General features: G+C 53.7%; 1 protein-coding gene across 1 annotated transcript in view; it reads right to left on the bottom strand.

The window, feature by feature from the left end:
• LOC140465535 (proline-rich protein 29-like) overlaps nt 1-16,323 on the bottom strand; it is a 98,733-nt gene extending 82,410 nt beyond the window's left edge. Inside the window, exons 1-3 of the mRNA XM_072561074.1 lie at nt 16,314-16,323; nt 15,232-15,350; nt 12,241-12,458 (exon numbers count right to left, since the gene is read on the bottom strand). Of these exons, the coding sequence (XP_072417175.1) occupies nt 12,241-12,458; nt 15,232-15,350; nt 16,314-16,323 (347 nt within the window). The remainder of the gene's footprint in view (nt 1-12,240; nt 12,459-15,231; nt 15,351-16,313) is intronic.
• Nucleotides 16,324-22,538: the final 6,215 nt, after the last annotated feature.

Here is a 22,538-nt window from a genome sequence, read left to right as displayed (position 1 = left end):
GCAGTATCAGGAGGGAGGGGGACACAGCAAGGCAGGCTGTATCAGGAGTGAGAGGGACACAGCAAGGCAGGCAGTATCAGGAGGGAGGGGGAACACAGCAAGGCAGGCAGCATCAGGGGGGAGGGGGACACAGCAAGGCAGGCAGCATCAGGAGGGAGAGAGACACAGCAAGGCAGGCAGTATCAGGAGGGAGAGGAACACAGCAAGGCAGGCAGCATCAGGAGGGAGAGGAACACAGCAAGGCAGGCAGCATCAGGAGGGAGGGGGACACAGCAAGGCAGGCAGTATCAGGAGGGAGGGGAACACAGTAAGGCAGGCAGCATCAGGGGGGAGGGGGACACAGCAAGGCAGGCAGCATCAGGAGGGAGAGGAACACAGCAAGGCAGGCAGCATCAGGAGGGAGGGGGACACAGCAAGGCAGGCAGTATCAGGGGGGAGAGGGACACAGTAAGGCAGGCAGTATCAGGGGGGAGAGGGACACAGCAAGGCAGGCAGCATCAGGGGGGAGGGGGACACAGCAAGGCAGGCAGCATCAGGAGGGAGAGAGACACAGCAAGGCAGGCAGCATCAGGAGGGAGGGGGACACAGCAAGGCAGGCAGCATCAGGAGGGAGAGAGACACAGCAAGGCAGGCAGTATCAGGAGGGAGAGGGACACAGCAAGGCAGGCAGTATCAGGAGGGAGGGGGACACAGCAAGGCAGGCAGCATCAGGAGGGAGGGGGACACAGCAAGGCAGGCAGTATCAGGAGGGAGGGGGATAGAGCAAGTCAGGCAGTATCAGGAGGGAGAGGGACACAGCAAGGCAGGCAGTATCAGGGGGGAGGGGGACACAGCAAGGCAGGCAGTATCAGGAGGGAGGGGGATAGAGCAAGTCAGGCAGTATCAGGAGGGAGAGGGACACAGCAAGGCAGGCAGTATCAGGGGGGAGAGGGACACAGCAAGGCAGGCAGTATCAGGAGGGAGGGGAACACAGCAAGGCAGGCAGTATCAGTGTGGAGGGGAACACAGCAAGGCAGGCAGTATCAGGGGGGAGAGGGACACAGTAAGGCAGGCAGTATCAGGGGGGAGAGGGACACAGCAAAGCAGGCAGTATCAGGAGGGAGGGGGAACACAGTAAGGCAGGCAGTATCAGGAGGGGAGAGGGACACCGCAAGGCAGGCAGTATCAGGAGGGAGTGGGACACAGCAAGGCAGGCAGTATCAGGAGGGAGGGGGAACACAGTAAGGCAGGCAGTATCAGGAGGGAGAGGGACACAGCAAGGCAGGCAGTGTCAGGAGGGAGAGGGACACAGCAAGGCAGGCAGTATCAGGGGGGAGAGGGACACAGCAAGGCAGGCAGTATCAGGAGGGAGAGGGACACAGTAAGGCAGGCAGTATCAGGAGGGAGGGGAACACAGCAAGGCAGGCAGTATCAGCAGGGAGAGGGACACAGTAAGGCAGGCAGTATCAGGAGGGAGAGGGAAACAGTAAGGCAGGCAGTATCAGGAGGGGGAGGGAAACAGTAATGCAGGCAGTATCAGGTGGGAGAGGGACACAGCAAGGCAGGCAGTATCAGGAGGGAGGGGGAACACAGCAAGGCAGGCAGCATCAGGAGGGGGAGGGACACAGCAAGGCAGGCAGTATTAGGAGGGAGAGGGTCACAGCAAGGCAGGCAGTATAAGGTGGGAGAGGGACACAGCAAGGCAGGCAGTATCAGGAGGGGGAGGGATACAGCAAGGCAGGCAGCATCAGGAACGTGAGGGACACAGCAAGGCAGGCAGCATCAGGAGGGAGAGCAACACAGCAAGGCAGGCAGTATCGGGAGGGAGAGGGACACAGCAAGGCAGGCAGTATCAGGAGAGAGAGGGACACAGCAAGGCAGGCAGCATCAGGAGGGGGAGGGACACAGCAAGGCAGGCAGTATCAGGAGGGGGAGGGACACAGCAAGGCAGGCAGTATCAGGATGGAGGGAGGGGGAACACAGCAAGGCAGGCAGCATCAGGAGGGGGAGGGACTCAGCAAGGCAGGCCGTATCAGGAGGGGGAGGGACACAGCAAGGCAGGCAGTATCAGGAGGGAGGGGGACACAGCAAGGCAGGCAGCATCAGGAGGGAGAGGAACACAGCAAGGCAGGCAGTATCAGGATGGAGGGAGGGGGAACACAGCAAGGCAGGCAGCATCAGGAGGGGGAGGGACACAGCAAGGCAGGCAGTATCAGGAGGGGGAGGGACACAGCAAGGCAGGCAGTATAAGGAGGGGGAGGGACTCAGCAAGGCAGGCAGCATCAGGAGGGAGAGGAACACAGCAAGGCAGGCAGTATCAGGAGGGAGAGGGAACACAGCAAGGCAGGCAGAATCAGGAGGGAGAGGGACACAGTAAGGCAGGCAGTATCAGGAGGGAGAGGGACACAGCAAGGCAGTCAGTATCAGGAGGGAGAGGGACACAGCAACGCAGGCAGCATCAGGAGGGAGAGGAACACATCAAGGCAGGCAGAATCAGGAGGGAGAGGGACACAGCAAGGCAGGCAGTATCAGGAGGGGGAGGGATACAGCAAGGCAGGCAGCATCAGGAAGGTGAGGGACACAGCAAGGCAGGCAGCATCAGGAGGGAGAGCAACACAGCAAGGCAGGCAGTATCGGGAGGGAGAGGGACACAGCAAGGCAGGCAGTATCAGGAGAGAGAGGGACACAGCAAGGCAGGCAGCATCAGGAGGGAGAGGAACACAGCAAGGCAGGCAGTCTCAGGAGGGAGAGGAACACAGCAAGGCAGGCAGTATCAGGAGGGGGAGGGACACAGCAAGGCAGGCAGCATCAGGAGGGAGAGGAACACAGCAAGGCAGGCAGTATCAGGAGGGAGGGGGACACAGCAAGGCAGGCAGTATCAGGAGAGGGAGGGACACAGTAAGGCAGGCAGCATCAGGAGGGAGGGAGAGCGAACACAGCAAGGCAGGCAGTATCAGGAGAGGGAGGGACACAGCAAGGCAGGCAGTATCAGGAGGGAGAGGGACACAGCAAGGCAGGCAGCATCAGGAGGGAGAGGAACACAGCAAGGCAGGCAGCATCAGGAGGGTGAGGGACACAGCAAGGCAGGCAGCATCAGGAGGGAGGGGGACACAGCAAGGCAGGCAGTATCAGGGGGGAGAGGGACACAGCAAGGCAGGCAGTATCAGGGGGGAGAGGGACACAGCAAGGCAGGCAGTATCGGGAGGGAGAGGGACACAGTAAGGCAGGCAGTATCCGGAGGGAGAGAGACACAGCAAGGCAGGCAGTATCAGGAGGGTGAGGGACACAGTAAGGCAGGCAGTATCAGGAGGGAGAGGGAACACAGCAAGGCAGGCAGCATCAGGAGGGAGAGGGACACAGCAAGGCAGGCAGCATCAGGAGGGAGAGGGACACAGCAAGGCAGGCAGTATCAGGAGGGAGAGGGGACACAGCAAGGCAGGCAGCATCAGGAGGGAGAGGGACACAATAAGGCAGGCAGTATCAGGAGGGAGGGGGACACAGCTAGGCAGGCAGGATCAGGAGGGAGGGGGATACAGCAAGGCAGGCAGCATCAGGAGGGAGAGGAACACAGCAAGGCAGGCAGCATCAGGAGGGTGAGGGACACAGCAAGGCAGGCAGTATCAGGAGGCTGGGGGACACAGCAGGGCAGGCAGTATCAGGAGGGAGAGGGACACAGCAAGGCAGGCAGTATCAGGGGGGAGAGGGACACAGCAAGGCAGGCAGTATCAGGAGGGGAGAGGGACACAGCAAGGCAGGCAGTATCAGGAGGGAGAGGGACACAGCAAGGCAGGCAGTATCAGGGGGGAGAGGGACACAGCAAGGCAGGCAGTATCAGGAGGGGAGAGGGACACAGCAAGGCAGGCAGTATCAGGAGGGAGAGGGACACAGCAAGGCAGGCAGTATCAGGAGGGTGAGGGACACAGCAAGGCAGGCAGCATCAGGAGGGAGGGGGACACAGCAGGGCAGGCAGTATCAGGGGGGAGAGGGACACAGCAAGGCAGGCAGTATCAGGAGGGGAGAGGGACACAGCAAGGCAGGCAGCATCAGGAGGGAGAGGGACACAGTAAGGCATGCAGCATCAGGAGGGAGGGGAACACAGCAAGGCAGGCAGTATCAGGAGGGAGAGGGACACAGCAAGGCAGGCCGTCTCAGGAGGCAGAGGGACACAGCAAGTCAGGCAGTTTCAGGAGGGAGAGGGACACAGCAAGGCAGGCAGTATTAGGAGGGAAAGGGACACAGCAAGGCAGGCAGCATCAGGAGGGAGGGGGACACAGCAAGGCAGGCAGTATCAGGAGGGAGAGGGAACACAGCAAGGCAGGCAGCATCAGGAGGGAGGGGGACACAGCAAGGCAGGCAGTATCAGGAGGGAGGGGAACACAGCAAGGCAGGCAGCATCAGGAGGGAGGGGGACACAGCAAGGCAGGCAGAATCAGGAGGGAGGGTGACACAGCAAGGCAGGCAGCATCAGGAGGACGAGGGACACAGCAAGGCAGGCAGTATCAGGAGGGAGAGGGACACAGTAAGGCAGGCAGCATCAGGAGGGAGAGGGACACAGCAAGGCAGGCAGTATCAGGAGGGTGGGGGACACAGCAAGGCAGGCAGTATCAGGAGGGAGGGGGACACAGCAAGGCAGGCAGTATCAGGAGGGTGGGGGACACAGCAAGGCAGGCAGTATCAGGGGGGAGGGGGACACAGTAAGGCAGGCAGCATCAGGAGGGTGGGGGACACAGCAAGGCAGGCACTATCAGGGGGGAGGGGGACACAGCAAGGCAGGCAGTATCAGGAGGGTGGGGGACACAGCAAGGCAGGCAGTATCAGGGGGGAGGGGGACACAGCTAGGCAGGCAGTATCAGGAGGGTGGGGGACACAGCAAGGCAGGCAGTATCAGGAGGGAGAGGTAACACAGCAAGTCAGGCAGTTTCAGGAGGGAGAGGGACACAGCAAGGCAGGCAGTATTAGGAGGGAGAGGGACACAGCAAGGCAGGCAGTATTAGGAGGGAGAGGGACACAGCAAGGCAGGCAGCATCAGGAGGGAGGGGAACACAGCAAGGCAGGCAGTATCAGGAGGGAGAGGGACACAGCAAGGCAGGCAGCATCAGGAGGGAGAGGAACACAGCAAGGCAGGCAGCATCAGGAGGGAGGGGGACACAGCAAGGCAGGCAGCATCAGGAGAGAGAGAGGGACACAGCAAGGCAGGCAGCATCAGGATGGAAGGGGACACAGCGAGGCAGGCAGAATCTGGAGGGAGGGTGACACAGCAAGGCAGGCAGTATCAGGAGGGAGGGGGAACACAGCAAGGCAGGCAGCATCAGGAGGGAGAGGGACACAGCAAGGCAGGCAGCATCAGGAGGGAGGGGGACACAGCAAGGCAGGCAGTATCAGGAGGGAGAGGGACACAGCAAGGCAGGCAGTATCAGGAGGGAGGGGAACACAGCAAGGCAGGCAGCATCAGGAGGGAGGGGGACACAGCAAGGCAGGTAGTATTAGGAGGGAGAGGCTCACAGCAAGGCAGGCAGTATAAGGTTGGGAGAGGGACACAGCAAGGCAGGCAGTATCAGGAGGGAGAGGGACACAGCAAGGCAGGCAGTATCAGGAGGGAGAGGGAACACAGCAAGGCAGGCAGCATCAGGAGGGAGAGGGAACACAGCAAGGCAGGCAGTATCAGGAGGGAGAGGGACACAGCAAGGCAGGCAGTATCAGGAAGGAGAGGGACACAACAAGGCAGGCAGTATCAGGAGGGAGGGGAACACAGCAAGGCAGGCAGCATCAGGAGGGAGGGAGGGGAACACAGCAAGGCAGGCAGCATCAGGATGGAGGGAGGGGGAACACAGCAAGGCAGGCAGTATTAGGAGGGAGAGGAACACAGCAAGGCAGGCAGTATCAGGAGGGAGAGGGACACAGCAAGGCAGGCATTATCGGGAGGGAGGGGGACACAGCTAGGCAGGCGGATCAGGAGGGAGAGGGACACAGCAAGGCAGGCAGTATCAGGAGGGAGGGGGGCACAGCAAGGCAGGCAGTATCAGGAGGGAGAGGGACACAGCAAGGCAGGCAGTATCGGGGGGAGAGGGACACAGCAAGGCAGGCAGTATCATGAGGGGAGAGGGACACAGCAAGGCAGGCAGTATCGGGAGGGAGAGAGACACAGCAAGGCAGGCAGTATCGGGAGGGAGAGAGACACAGTAAGGCAGGCAGTATCAGGAGGGAGAGGGACACAGCAAGGCAGGCAGTATCAGGAGGGTGAGGGACACAGCAAGGCAGGCAGTATCAGGAGGGAGAGGGACACAGTAAGGCAGGCAGTATCCGGAGGGAGAGAGACACAGCAAGGCAGGCAGTATCAGGAGGGTGAGGGACACAGTAAGGCAGGCAGTATCAGGAGGGAGAGGGAACACGGCAAGGCAGGCAGCATCAGGAGGGAGAGGGACACAGTAAGGCAGGCAGTATCAGGAGGGAGGGGGAACACAGCAAGGCAGGCAGTATCAGGAGGGAGGGGAACACAGCAAGGCAGGCAGTATCAGGAGGGAGGGAGGGGGAACACAGCAAGGCAGGCAGGATCTAGAGGGGAGAGGCACACAGCCAGGCAGGCAGTATCAGGAGGGAGGGGGACACAGAAGGGCAGGCAGTATCAGGAGGGAGGGGGACACAGCAAGGCAGACAGCGTCAGGAGGGAGGGGGACACAGCAAGGCAAGCAGTATCAAGAGGGAGGGGGACACAGAAGGGCAGGCAGTATCAGGAGGGAGGGGGACACAGCAAGGCAGGCAGTATCAGGAGTGAGAGGGACACAGCAAGGCAGGCAGTATCAGGAGGGAGGGGGAACACAGCAAGGCAGGCAGTATTAGGAGGGAGAGGAACACAGCAAGGCAGGCAGAATCAGGGGGGAGGGGGACACAGCAAGGCAGGCAGCATCAGGAGGGAGAGAGACACAGCAAGGCAGGCAGCATCAGGAGGGAGGGGGACACAGCAAGGCAGGCAGTATCAGGAGGGAGGGGGAACACAGCAAGGCAGGCAGTATCAGGAGGGAGAGGAACACAGCAAGGCAGGCAGCATCAGGGGGGAGGGGGACACAGCAAGGCAGGCAGCATCAGGAGGGAGAGAGACACAGCAAGGCAGGCAGCATCAGGAGGGAGGGGGACACAGCAAGGCAGGCAGCATCAGGAGGGAGAGAGACACAGCAAGGCAGGCAGTATCAGGAGGGAGGGGGACACAGCAAGGCAGGCAGTATCAGGAGGGAGGGGGATAGAGCAAGTCAGGCAGTATCAGGAGGGAGAGGGACACAGCAAGGCAGGCAGTATCAGGGGGGAGGGGGACACAGCAAGGCAGGCAGTATCAGGAGGGAGGGGGATAGAGCAAGTCAGGCAGTATCAGGAGGGAGAGGGACACAGCAAGGCAAGCAGTATCAGGGGGGAGGGGGACACAGCAAGGCAGGCAGTATCAGGAGGGAGGGGGATAGAGCAAGTCAGGCAGTATCAGGAGGGAGAGGGACACAGCAAGGCAGGCAGTATCATGGGGGAGAGGGACACAGCAAGGCAGGCAGTATCAGGAGGGAGGGGAACACAGCAAGGCAGGCAGTATCAGTGTGGAGGGGAACACAGCAAGGCAGGCAGTATCAGGGGGGAGAGGGACACAGTAAGGCAGGCAGTATCAGGGGGGAGAGGGACACAGCAAAGCAGGCAGTATCAGGAGGGAGGGGGAACACAGTAAGGCAGGCAGTATCAGGAGGGGAGAGGGACACCGCAAGGCAGGCAGTATCAGGAGGGAGGGGGACACAGCAAGGCAGGCAGTATCAGGAGGGAGGGGGAACACAGTAAGGCAGGCAGTATCAGGAGGGAGAGGGACACAGCAAGGCAGGCAGTATCAGGAGGGAGAGGGACACAGCAAGGCAGGCAGTATCAGGGGGGAGAGGGACACAGCAAGGCAGGCAGTATCAGGAGGGAGAGGGACACAGTAAGGCAGGCAGTATCAGAAGGGAGGGGAACACAGCAAGGCAGGCAGTATCAGCAGGGAGAGGGACACAGTAAGGCAGGCAGTATCAGGAGGGAGAGGGAAACAGTAAGGCAGGCAGTATCAGGAGGGGGAGGGAAACAGTAAGGCAGGCAGTATCAGGTGGGAGAGGGACACAGCAAGGCAGGCAGTATCAGGAGGGAGGGGGAACACAGCAAGGCAGGCAGCATCAGGAGGGGGAGGGACACAGCAAGGCAGGCAGTATTAGGAGGGAGAGGGTCACAGCAAGGCAGGCAGTATAAGGTGGGAGAGGGACACAGCAAGGCAGGCAGTACCAGGATGGAGGGAGGGGGAACACAGCAAGGCAGGCAGTATCAGGGGGGAGAGGGACACAGCAAGACAGGCAGCATCAGGAGGGGGAGGGACACAGCAAGGCAGGGAGTATCAGGAGGGGGAGGGACACAGCAAGGCAGGCAGTATCAGGAGGGAGGGGGACACAGCAAGGCAGGCAGCATCAGGAGGGAGAGGAACACAGCAAGGCAGGCAGTATCAGGAGGGAGAGGGAACACAGCAAGGCAGGCAGAATCAGGAGGGAGAGGGACACAGCAAGGCAGGCAGTATCAGGAGGGAGAGGGACACAGCAAGGCAGGCAGTATCAGGAGGGAGGGGATCACAGCAAGGCAGGCAGTATCAGGAGGGAGTGGGACACAGTAAGGCAGGCAGTATCAGGAGGGAGAGGGACACAGCAAGGCAGTCAGTATCAGGAGGGAGAGGGACACAGCAACGCAGGCAGCATCAGGAGGGAGAGGAACACATCAAGGCAGGCAGTATCAGGAGGGAGAGGGACACAGCAAGGCAGGCAGTATCAGGAGGGGGAGGGATACAGCAAGGCAGGCAGCATCAGGAAGGTGAGGGACACAGCAAGGCAGGCAGCATCAGGAGGGAGAGCAACACAGCAAGGCAGGCAGTATCGGGAGGGAGAGGGACACAGCAAGGCAGGCAGTATCAGGAGAGAGAGGGACACAGCAAGGCAGGCAGTCTCAGGAGGGGGAGGGACACAGCAAGGCAGGCAGTATCAGGAGGGAGGGGAACACAGCAAGGCAGGCAGCATCAGGAGGGAGAGGAACACAGCAAGGCAGGCAGTATCAGGAGGGGGAGGGACACAGCAAGGCAGGCAGCATCAGGAGGGAGAGGAACACAGCAAGACAGGCAGTATCAGGAGGGAGGGGGACACAGCAAGGCAGGCAGTATCAGGAGGGAGGGGGACACAGCAAGGCAGGCAGCATCAGGAGGGAGGGAGAGGGTACACAGTCAGGCAGGCAGCATCAGGAGGGAGGGGGACACAGCAAGGCAGGCAGCATCGGGAGGGAGGGAGGGGGAACACAGCAAGGCAGGCAGTATCAGGAGGGAGAGGGAACAAAGCAAGGCAGGCAGCATCAGGAGGGAGAGGGACACAGCAAGGCAGTCAGTATCAGGAGGGAGGGAGGGGGAACACAGCAAGGCAGGCAGTATCAGGAGGGAGGGGAACACAGCAAGGCAGGCAGTATCAGGAGGGAGGGAGGGGGAACACAGCAAGGCAGGCAGGATCAGGAGGGGAGAGGGACACAGCAAGGCAGTCAGTATCAGGAGGGAGGGAGGGGGAACACAGCAAGGCAGGCAGGATCAGGAGGGGAGAGGGACACAGCAAGGCAGTCAGTATCAGGAGGGAGGGAGGGGGAACACAGCAAGGCAGGCAGTATCAGGAGGGAGAGGGAACAAAGCAAGGCAGGCAGCATCAGGAGGGAGAGGGACACAGCAAGGCAGTCAGTATCAGGAGGGAGGGAGGGGGAACACAGCAAGGCAGGCAGTATCAGGAGGGAGGGGAACACAGCAAGGCAGGCAGTATCAGGAGGGAGGGAGGGGGAACACAGCAAGGCAGGCAGGATCAGGAGGGGAGAGGGACACAGCAAGGCAGTCAGTATCAGGAGGGAGGGAGGGGGAACACAGCAAGGCAGGCAGGATCAGGAGGGGAGAGGGACACAGCAAGGCAGGCAGTATCAGGAGGGAGAGGTTCAAACCAAGGCAGGCAGTATCAGGAGAGAGGGGATCACAGCAAGGCAGGCAGTATCAGGAGGGAGAGGGACACAGCAAGGCAGGCAGTATCAGGAGGACGAGGGACACAGCAAGGCAGGCAGCATCGGGAGGTAGAGGGACATAGCAAGTCAGGCAGTATCAGGAGGCAGAGGGACACAGCAAGGCAGGCAGTATCAGGAGGGAGAGGGACACAGCAAGGCAGGCAGCATCAGGAGGGAGAGGGACACAGCAAGGCAGGCAGCATCGGGAGGGAGAGGGACACAGCAAGGCAGGCAGTAACAGGAGAGAGAGGGACACAGCAAGGCAGGCAGCATCAGGAGGGAGAGGGACACAGCAAGGCAGGCAGCATCAGGAGGGAGGGGGACACAGCCAGGCAGGCAGTATCAGGTGGGAGAGGGACACAGCAAGGCAGGCAGCATCGGGAGGGAGGGAGGGGGAACACAGCAAGGCAGGCAGTATCAGGAGGGAGATGGAACATCGCAAGGCAGGCAGCATCAGGAGGGAGAGGGACACAGCATGGCAGTCAGTATCAGGAGGGAGAGGGACACAGCATGGCAGGCAGCATCAGGAGGGAGAGGGACACAGCATGGCAGTCAGTATCAGGAGGGAGGGAGTGGGAACACAGCAAGGCAGGCAGTATCAGGAGGGAGGGAGGGGGGACACAGCAAGGCAGGCAGGATCAGGAGGGGAGAGGGACACAGCAAGGCAGGCAGTATCAGGAGGGAGAGGTTCAAACCAAGGCAGGCAGTATCAGGAGAGAGGGGATCACAGCAAGGCAGGCAGTATCAGGAGGACGAGGGACACAGCAAGGCAGGCAGCATCGGGAGGGAGAGGGACACAGCAAGTCAGGCAGTATCAGGAGGCAGAGGGACACAGCAAGGCAGGCAGTATCAGGAGGGAGAGGGACACAGCAAGGCAGGCAGTATCAGGAGGGAGAGGGACACAGCAAGGCAGGCAGTATCAGGAGGGAGGGGAACACAGCAAGGCAGACAGTCCCAGGAGGGAGAGGGACACAGCAAGTCAGGCAGTATCAGGAGGGAGAGGGACACAGCAAGGCAGGCAGTATCAGGAGGGAGGGGGAACACAGCAAGGCAGGCAGTTTCAGGAGGGAGAGGGACACAGCAAGGCAGGCAGTATCAGGAGGGAGAGGGACACAGCAAGGCAGGCAGCATCAGGAGGCTGGAGGGAGAGAGGTCAACATTTCAGGTGTAACCTTTCTTTAGGACTGAAGGAGACAGGATCCTGAGGAAGGTTACACCCGAAACACTGACTTCACTCCCTCCTGATGCTGCCTGCCTCGCTGTGTCCCTCTCCCTCCTGATGCTGCCTGCCTCGCTGTGTCCCTCTCCCTCCTGATACTGCCTGCCTCGCTGTGTTCTCCCAGCCTCCTGCCTGTCTGTCCTCTCTGTGTATGAAGTATAATTTGTCACTGAGCTGGATGAGATGCCATGGCAAAGGATCACATCGCCAACTGAAGAATGTTCGGGATATATTGAATCGATTTGATCCTCGTATCTGCGGAAATGTATTGGACTCAGTCCACTAAAGGTTCATTCGGTGGGTCCCAGCGTGGAGGGACTGAGTTGAGGTGAGGTTGAGATGACACTCAGGCTGAAGAAACTCAGCAGGTCTGACAGGATCCGTGGGAAGAGAAACAGAGTTTACGTTTTGAGTCCGAAAGATTCTCCCTCAGCACTGAAGGAAGAAATAGAAAATTGATCGGTTTTATATTGTTGGCAAAGTTTGAGAGACTAGAGATCAAAGGAGTCGGAGCACAACAGGCAAATCCTTTTCACAACAGGGATAAGGTATATTTGTTAATAACAGAACAACGGTCTGCTCTGAACGGGGACAAAAACCTGGCACTAGATAGCAGTGGGGTAGATGTCTGGTAGATATTGATCGGAGCAAATTCATTGCCACTTTTTCAAACCTTTTCATTCGTTTGTGAGGTATGGCAACATGAATTACCCGTCCGTAATTGCCCAGGGGACATGAGGTCATGCTCATTGCTGGGGGTGTGGAATCATACATAGGCCACACAAGATACAACTGGCAGTTATACACCTGGAATGGACAATAGTGAATAGGGTGGACTTTTACAACAATCTGTGACACTTGCCATCAAGGATATAAACAAGGTAGACTTTTCCAGTCCACATTTACCCCCTGGCTGCACTTTGTACATCTTCCCAGAGTTCACCCTAGGCCTGTGGATTACCACCACAACACAGCAGCCAGGAACTTACATCTCTCTCCGGGGACTCGGGGGTGCATCTCCACTGAGGTGGCGGACTGTAGGCCTCAGATTCTCCTGTTGTCCTCTCACCATGTGCTGTGCTTGAGGTTGACTCTGGGTTTGAACCTGGTGTGGCCAAGAGGGGTACACAGTGTATGGCCAAGGTGTGTAATGATGGTGATAGATTGTATCTGGCTCGCTGTCCTCCATTCTGATGGACGTGCGGTTCTGAGAACACACAGGCAACACTGTCAGACTGACTTCTTAAACCACATCGAGGTCTCAATGGCTGTAGATTTGAACATGATCATTGTAATAGTGGGAATTACATATGGCAGCTGTTGGCAATTGCAGGTGGAATGTGCACTCATCAGTTTAATTCAACAACAACTTGCATTTATGTAGCCGCTTTGACAGAGAAGTGTCTCGATAACAGTCACAGGAAGATTATTTGGTGAAAACTGGCATTGATCCATATAAGGAGATAGACAGACAGGTGGTTAAATCCCTGACCACGTCCGTCGGTATTGAAGATGGCTTTGGAAAGAAGACAGAGAGAGAGTTTATGGAGGAAATTGAGCGTTCTGACAAAGAGCTCAATGCCGTTGTGAATTCTGTGGGAGCTGCAAGAGAGACCGTGACTGGAGGATCACCATGTTCTCAGGGAGCTGCTGGGATGGAGGAAACTTCCAGAGGATTTGAACATTAAGGATAAGGTTTTTAAAGTGGAATTGTTGGTGGGGTTGGACTGGGATTAATGAGTGGCTTCCAGTGCGGAGAAAGTGAGGACTGCAGATGCTGGAGATCCGAGTCGAGATGTGAGGGGCTGGAAAAGCGCAGCAGGTCAGGCAGCATCCGAGAAGCAGGAGAATCGACGTTTCATCAGGACACTAGTGTCGAGTGTGTAGAGTGGAGGCATTTAGAAGTGTTTGGGTTTGAGACTGCTCCATAACCAAGGCTGATACTCCATGGAAGAAGTGCTCTACTGTTCAAGGGGTTGACCTTAGTGCGAGATGCTTAATCAAAGGTCCTGTCTGATCTGTTTGGTGTGTGTAAAATGTCACCAAGGTAAAATTCTCTGGTTATGAACATATTGCCATCATGGCTGTATTGTGGGAAATGGAACATTCAGTGCACAGCGAGCAATCACAAGCAAAGAGATTATAGAATAGTTCAGGCCCTTCATGTTGTGCCAGCCTTTTGCCCTACTCTAAGATCAGACTAACCTACATAATGCTATCATCCATGTGCCTATCCAAGAGTCACTTAAATGTCCCTAACTCTACTACCACTGCATTTCTCTCTGACTAATGCATCTAACACTACAGGTAACTTAGCAAGGCCAATTCACCTGACCTGCACATCTTTGGACTGTGGGAGGAAACTGGAGCACCCGGAGGAAACCCACGCAGACACGGGGAGAATGTGCAAACTCCACACAGACAGTCGCTCGAGGCTGGAATTGAACCCAGGTCCCTGGTGCTGTGAGGTAGCAGTGCTAACCACTGAGACACCGTGCCACTCTAAAGAACCTTCCTCTGACATCTCCCCTAAACCTTCTAACAGTCACCTTAAAATTATATCCTCTTGTGATAGCCATTTCTGCCCTGGGAAAAAAGTCTCTGGCTATCCACTCTATCTATGTCTCTCATCATCTTGTACACCTCTATCAAGTCACCTCTCATCCTTCTTCGTTCCAATGAGAAAAGCCCTAACTCCCCCAACCTTTCTTCATCAGACATGCTGTCCAGTCCAGGCACCATCCTGGTAAATCTCCTCTGCGCCGTCTCTAAAGCTTCCACATCCTTCCTATAATGAGGCGACCAGAACTGAGCACAATATTCCAAGTGTGGTCTAACCAGGGCTCTAGAGAGCTGCAGAAAATCCTCACTGCGCTTAAACTCAATCCCCCTGTTAATGAAAGCCAACCCACCGTGCATCTCCTGAGCAACCTGATCAACTTGGGTGACAACTTTGAGGGACCAATGGACTGGACCCGAAGATTCTCCACGCTGCCAAGAATCCTGCCTTTAACCCTGTATTCTGCATTCAAATTAAACCTTCACACTGTTCCATCTGCCGCTTCTCAGCCCAGCTCTGCATCCTGTCAATGTCCCGTTGCAACAACAAAAGCCCTCCACACTATCCACAACTCCACCAACCTTTGTGTCATCGGCAAACTTACTAACCCACCCTTCCACTTCCTCATCCAAGTCATTTATAAAAATCACAAAGAGCAGAGGTCCCAGAACCGATCCCTGTGGAACACCACTGGTCACCAAGCTCCAGGCTGAATACTTTCCATCTACCACCACCCTCTGTTTATGGGCCAGCCAATTCTGTATGCAGACAGCCAGATTTCCCTCTATCCCATGCCTCCTTACTTCCTGAATGAGCCTACCATGGGGAAGCTTATCAAACACCTTGCTGAAATCCATATACACCACATCCACTGCTCTACCTTCTTCAATGTGTGTTGTCACATCCTCAAAAAATTAAATAAGGTTTGTGAGGTATGACCTGTCCTTCACAAAGCCAGACTGATCATCTCTAATCAAACTATGGCTTTCCAAGTAATCATAAATCCTGTCCCCCAGAATCCTCTCCAATAATTTGCCCACCACAGATGTAAGACTGACTGGTCTATATTTCCCAGGATATCCCTATTCCCTTTCTTGAACAAGGGAATAACATTTGCCACCCTCCAGTCATCTGGTGCTTCTCCTGTGGATAGCGAGGATGCAAAGATCATCACCAAAGGCACAGCAATCTCTTCCCTCACTTCCTGTAGTATCCCAGGGTATGTCCTGTACGCTGCAGATCATTTATCTGTCCTTGTGTTTTGCAAACTTTTCAGCACATCCTCCTTCTGAACATCAACTTGTTTCAGCATATCAGCCTGTTTCACGCTGTCCTCACAAACATCAAAGCCCCTCTCTGTAGTGAATACTAAAGCAAAGTATTCATTCAGGAATCAGTTTGAAAGTGTGTGAGATCTGACCTGCACGGCAGGCCGGGCCTGTGCACTGTACCCGAATCCCTTCAGCGCTGTCATGGTGAGGTTATTCATGATCACTTGGTGCATCTGGGCGTTCTGGATCATCATCAGATCCACCAGGTCTACAACAAGAAAAAATACATCACTCTCACAACATGGTAATCCAGTTCATGGGAAAGAACAGACATGGGGAATACAATGGGGAGATGATGGCTGACTGGGATTATGGCTAGGCCAGAATCTCAGCTAATGTTCTGGGGACCCACATCCAAATCCCACAATGTTAAATTCAATAAAAATGAATCTGGAACTCTGAATCTACTGATGACCATGAAACCATTGTTGATTTTCAGAAAGGAAATCTGCCATCTTCACTTGGTCTGGCCTACATGTGACTCCAGACCGACAGTGATGCAGTTGGTTCTCAGCTGCCCTCTGAAATGCCGAACAAGCCACTCAGTCATACCAAACGCTACAAAGTCTCAACAGGAGGGGCCACCCTGGCATTGGCTTAGGCACCTGAATAGACAATGGCAGAACTAGCCCTGTTGACCCTGCACAATCCTCCTCACTACCATCTGGGGGCTAGTGCCAACATTGGGTGACCTCTCTCACAGATTCATTGAGTAACTGCCTGACCCCGCCATATTGACAGAACCATACCATACAATGTCCCAGTACCCATCCCGGGATATGTCCTGTCCCATCATTGGGACAAGACGCAGCACAGTGGGATACAGGAAGGAGGGAGTTGCCCGGGTAGTCAACATTGATTCCAGCCCTCATGAAGTCTCATTACTTCAGGTTAAACATGGGGTGGGCCAAGGAAACCTCCTGCTGCTGCTGACCATGTACTGAACTCCTTCAGCTGATGAACAATGTTGAACAAACTTAGAGAATGAGGCTGCCAAGGAAGGGGTTGGGGGGAGGGGGGGGTGGGGGGGGGGGGGAGAGCAGGGACTTCAATAGCCAACTGTAGCTCAGCGGAGGTGCTACTGATGGATCTGCTTAGAACCTGAAGATGATAGCTGCTCTTCTCAATTTGCAGCAGGTGGGGAGGTACCCAACAAGAGGGAAACATATACCTGACCACATCGTTCTCAATCTGCTGGCTGCAGATACATCCGTCCATGACAGGATAAGTGAGGGTGACCACCACACAGTCCTTGTGGAGACAAGGTCCCACCTTCACGTTAAGAATGACCTCGATTGTGTTGTCTCGCACTATCACTGTGCTAAATAGGACAGACTTCATAAAGATCCAGGAACTCGAGTCAGGGCATCCACCATGGACCAGCAGAACTGAAATCCAGCACAACTTGCAGTCTCATGGCCCAGTATATCCCCGACTCAAACATTACCATCAAACCAGGAGATCAATCCCGGTTCAATAGAAACTGCAGGAGTCATCATCATCAAATCATAGAATCCCTACAGTGTGGAATCAGCTCATTAAGTCCACATCGACATTCTGAAGAACATTCTACCCAGATCTAGACCTCCCACCCCTGCATTTCCCATGGCCAATCCACCCTATCCTGCACACCTTTGGACTGTGGGAGGAAACTGGAGCACCCAGAGGAAACCCACGCAGACACGGGGAGAATGTGCAAATCCCACACAGACAGTCACCCGAGGCTGGATTCGAACCCGGGACCCTGGCGCTGTGAGGCACGAGTGCTGACTACTGAACCACCATGCCATCCACAATGTGGAAAATTGCCAAGGTAGGTCCAGTTCAACAAACACAAGCCAAACCCAAACTGGTCATACACCATCTCATCAGTAAGGGGATGGATGGTGTCAGCAACAGTGTTACCGAGCAGCACCTGCTCAGCAATAACCTGCTCAGTGACGCCCAGTTTGGGTTCCACCAGGGTCACCCAGCTCCTGACCTTCACTACAGCCTTGGATCAATCATGGACAAAAGAGCTGAATTCCAGAGGGGAGAGGAGAGGGACAGCCCTTAACACCAAGGCTATATACAACCGAGTGTGGCATCAAGAAGCCTCAGCAACACTGGAATCAATGGGTATCTGGGGCCAAACTCTCCAGTGGTTAGAGTCACCGCTGACACAGGGGAAGATGAGCAGGAGAATTGACATTTCGGGCAGAAGCCCTTCATCAGGAATGAGGTTGGTGGGACAACTCTTCCAAGGATGCCTACCTTGAAGAAGTTCTCGTCCCTCTCTCTTCAAGGATCTCAGTGAGTCCCCTCTTCCCATTCACCTCTCAGCCCCCTGGCCCAAAAGCCTTATTCCCGATGAAGGGCTTGTGCCTGAAACATTAATTCCCCTGCTCCCCGGATGCTGCCTGACCTGCTGTGCTTTTCCAGCACCACACTCTCAGCAGAGGAAGAAGGTTGTGGTTGTGGGAGGTCAGTTATCTCAGCTTCAGGACACCTCAGCAGGAGTCCCTCAGGGTATAGTGCTGGGCCCAACCATCTTCAACTGCTTCATCAATGACCTTCCTTCTGTCATAAGGTCAGAAATGGGGATGTACATTACGATTGCACAATATTCAGCACCATTCGCGACTCCTTAGATACTGAAGCAGTCTGTGGTCAAATACAGCAACATCTGGACAATATCCAGGCTTGGGCTGACACGTGGCATCACAAAAATGCCAGAGAATAACTATCACCAAAAAGACACCAATGTCCCCTGACAGTCACTGAATTGCCACACTATCCTGGGGTTATCACTAATCTCTGATTGATTTTAACATAGAACATAGAAAAATACAGCCCACCTAACCTACACTAGCCCACTATCCTCCATATGCCTATCCAATGCCCATTTAAATGCCCATAAAGAGGGAGAGTCCACCACTGCTACTGGCAGGGCATTCCATGAACTCACGACTCGCTGAGTAAAGAATCTACCCCTAACATCTGTCCTATACCTACCACCCCTTAATTTAAAGCTATGCCCCCTCGTAATAGCTGACTCCATACGTGGAAAGAGGTTCTCATGGTCAACCCTATCTAAACCCCTAATCGTCTTGTGCACCTCTATTAAGTCACCCCTAAACCTTCTTTTCTCCAATGAAAACAGCCCCAAGTGCCTCAGCCTTTCCTCATACGATCTTCCTACCGTACCAGGCAACTTCCTGGTAAACCTCCTCTGCACCCGTTCCAGTGCCTCCACATCCTTCCTATAGTATGGCGACCAAAACTGCACACAATACTCCAGATGCGGCCGCACCAGAGTCTTATACAACTGCAACATGACCTCAGGACTCCGGAACTCAATTTCTCTACCAATTTTACTCAGGGAAGAAATTATTTTTATCCTCTGCTAAGCCAGTGAAATAATAGCTGAGTAATATACCCATTTCCAGGAGAGGGAGAGCAGGGAGTCAAATAGAGTGTAAAGCTCCTCGACTCTTTTACACTGAAGATAAAGCTCCTTTCTTATTGCCTCTATCATGCAGTACGGTCGTGCTCTGTAATGTCTATTACAGAGAGAGGCTGGGTTTCTCTGGCGTGGTCATGCTCTGAAATGTCTATTACTGAGAGAGGCTGGGTATCTCTGTCATGGCCATGCTCTGTAATATCTATTACAGAGAGAGACTGTGTTTTTCTGGTGTGGTCATGCTCTGTCATGTCTATTACAGAGAAACGCTGGGTTTCTCTGCTATGGTCATGCTCTGTAATGTCTATTCCTGAGAGAGTCTGGGTATCTCTGGTATGGTCATGCTCTGTAATGTCTATTAAAGAGAGAGGCTGGGTATCTCTGCTATGGTCATGCTCTGTAATGTCTATTCCTGAGAGAGTCTGGGTATCTCTGTCATGGCCATGCTCTGTAATGTCTATTCCTGAGAGAGTCTGGGTATCTCTGGTATGGTCATGCTCTGTAATGTCTATTACACAGAGAGGCTGGGTTTCTCTGCTATGGTCATGCTCTGTCATGTCTATTACAGAGAAACGCTGGGTTTCTCTGGTATGGTTATGCTCTGTAATGTCTATTACACAGAGAGGCTGGGTACATCTAGTATAGTCCTGCTCTGTAATGTCCATTACAGAGAGAGGCTGTGTTTCGATTGTATGGCCATGCTCAGTAATATCTATTTCAGAGAGATTCTGAGTTTCTCTGGAATGGTCATGCTCTGTAATGTCTATTACACAGAGAGGCTGGGTACATCTGGTACAGTCGTGCTCTGTAATGTCCATTACAGAGAGAGGCTGTGTTTCTCAGTTATGGCCATGCTCTGTAATATCTATTACAGAGAGAGGCTGGGTTTCTCTGGAGTGCTCATGCTCTGTAATACCTATTACAGGGTTTCACTGGTATTGTCATGCTCTGTAATGTCTATTACAGAGAGAGGCTGAGTTTCTCTGTTATGGTCATGCTCTGTAATGTCTATTCAAGAGTGGGGCTGAGTTTCTCTGGTATGGCCATGCTCTGTAAAGTCTATTACAGAGAGGGACTGGGTTTCTCTGGTATGCTCGTGCTCTGTAATATCTATTACAGAGAGAGGCTGAGACTCTCTGTTATGGCCATGCTCAGTAATGTCTATTTCAGAGTGGGGCTGAGTTTCTCTGGTATGCTCGTGCTCTGTAATATCTATTACAGAGAGAGGCTGAGTTTCTCTGTAATGTCTATTCCTGAGAGAGTCTGGGTATCTCTGGTATGGTCATGTTCTGTAATGTCTATTACACAGAGAGGCTGGGTATCTCAGTTATGGCCATGTTCTGTAATGTCTATTACAGAGAGAGGCTGAGAGTGGGGCTGAGTTTCTCTGTCATGGCCATGCTCTGTAATGTCTATTCCTGAGAGAGTCTGGGTATCTCTGGTATGGTCATACACTGAAATGTCTATTAAAGAGAGAGGCTGGGTATCTCTGGTTTGGCCATGCTCTGTAATGTTTATTATAGAGAGATGCTGACTTTCTCTGGAATGGTCATGCTCTGTAATGTCTATTCCTGAGAGAGTCTGGGTATCTCTGGTATGGTCATGCACTAAAATGTCTATGAAAGAGAGAGGCTGGGTATCTCTGGTGTGGTGATGCTCTGTAATGTCTATTACAGAGAGAGGCTGGGTTTCTCTGGCATAGACATGTTCTGTAATATCTATTACAAAGAGAGGCTGGGTTTCTCTGGCATAGACATGTTCTGTAATATCTATTACAAAGAGAGGCTGGGTTTCTCTGGTATGGACATGTTCTGTAATGTCTATTACAGAGAGAGGCTGGGTTTCTCAGTTATGGCCATGCTCTGTAATGTCTATTACAGAGAGAGGCTGAGTTTTGCTGGTATGGCCATGCTCTGTAATGTCTATTACAGAGAGAGGCTGGGTTTCTCTGGTATGGACATGTTCTGTAATGTCTATTACAGACAGTGGCTGGGTTTCTCTGGTATGGACATTCTCTGTCATGTCTACTAGAGAGAGAGGCTGAGTTTCTCTGGTGTGATCATGCTCTGTAATGTCTCTTTAACAGTGAGGGTGAGTTTCTCTGGTATGGACATGCTCTGTAATGTCTATTACATAGAGAGGCTGGGTTTCTCTGGTGTGATCATGCTCTGTAATGTCTCTAACAGAGAGAGGCTGGGTTTCTCTGGTATGGTTATGCTCTGTAATGTCTATCACAGAGTGAGGCTGAGTTTCTCTGGTACGGCCATGATTTATAATGTCTATTACAGAGAGAAGCTGGTTATATCTGGTGTGGCCATGCTCTGTAATGACTATTACAGAGAGAGGCTCAGATTTTCTTGAGTAGTTATGCTCTGTAATCTCAATTACACAGAGAGGCTGGGTTTCTCTGGTGTGGTCATGCTCTGTAATGTCTATTACAGAGAGAGACTGGGTTTCTGTGATGTGTTCATGCTCAGTAATGTCTATTGCAGAGTGAGGCTGAGGTTTTCTGTCATGGCCATGCTCTGTAATGTGTATTACTGAGAGAGGCTGGGTATCTCTTGTGTGGTCATGCTCTGTAATGTCTACTAGAGAGAGAGGCTGAGTTTCTCTGGTGTGATCATGCTCTGTAATTACTATTACAGAGACAGGCTGGGTTTCTCTGGTGTGGTCATGCTCTGTAACATCTATTAAACAGAGCGGCTGAGTTTCTCTGGTGTGGTCATGCTCTGTAATATCTATTACTGAGAGAGGCTGGGTTTCTCTGGTGTGGTCATGCTCTGTAATGTCCATTTCAGAGAGAGACTGTGTTTCTGTGATGTGTTCATGCTCAGTAATGTCTATTGCAGAGTGAGGCTGAGGTTTTCTGTCATGGCCATGCTCTGTAATGTGTATTACAGAGAAAGGCTGGGTATCTCTGGTTGTGGCCATGCTCTGTAATGTCTATTACAGAGAGAGGCTGGGTATCTCTGGTGTGGCCATGCTCTGTAATATCTATTACTGAGAGAGGCTGGGTATCTCTGTCATGGTCATGCTCTGTAATGTCTATTACTGAGAGAGGCTGGGTATCTCTGTCATGGGTCATGCTCTGTAATGTCTATTACAGAGAGAGACTGGGTTTCTCTGGTATGCTCGTGCTCTGTAATATCTATTACAGAGAGAGGCTGAGTTTCTCTGTAATGGCCATGCTCAGTAATGTCTATTTCAGAGTGGGGCTGAGTTTCTCTGTAATGTCTATTCCTGAGAGAGTCTGGGTATCTCAGTTATGGCCATGTTCTGTAATGTCTATTACAGAGAGAGGCTGGGTATCTCAGTTATGGCCATGTTCTGTAATGTCTATTACAGAGAGAGGCTGAGAGTGGGGCTGAGTTTCTCTGTCATGGCCATGCTCTGTCATATCTCTTACAGAGAGAGGCTGAGTTTCTCTGTAATGGCCATGCTCAGTAATGTCTATTTCAGAGTGGGGCTGAGTTTCTCTGTAATGTCTATTCCTGAGAGAGTCTGGGTATCTCTGGTATGGTCATACACTGAAATGTCTATTAAAGAGAGAGGCTGGGTATCTCTGGTTTGGCCATGCTCTGTAATGTTTATTATAGAGAGATGCTGACTTTCTCTGGAATGGTCATGCTCTGTAATGTCTATTCCTGAGAGAGTCTGGGTATCTCTGGTATGGTCATGCACTAAAATGTCTATGAAAGAGAGAGGCTGGGTATCTCTGGTGTGGTGATGCTCTGTAATGTATATTACAGAGAGAGGCTGGGTTTCTCAGTTATGGCCATGCTCTGTAATGTCTATTGCAGAGAGAGGCTGAGTTTCTCTGGTGTGGCCATGCACTGTAATGTCTATTACAGAGAGAGGCTGGGTTTCTCTGGCATAGACATGTTCTGTAATGTCTATTACAGACAGTGGCTGGGTTTCTCAGTTATGGCCATGCTCTGTAATATCTATTACAGA

This window comes from Chiloscyllium punctatum, chromosome 42 (assembly GCF_047496795.1).
Source record: "Chiloscyllium punctatum isolate Juve2018m chromosome 42, sChiPun1.3, whole genome shotgun sequence".
Taxonomy (NCBI): domain Eukaryota; kingdom Metazoa; phylum Chordata; class Chondrichthyes; order Orectolobiformes; family Hemiscylliidae; genus Chiloscyllium; species Chiloscyllium punctatum.
The sequence above is the reverse complement of the archived record's forward strand: the minus strand, read 5'-3'. Positions and strand labels throughout refer to the sequence as shown.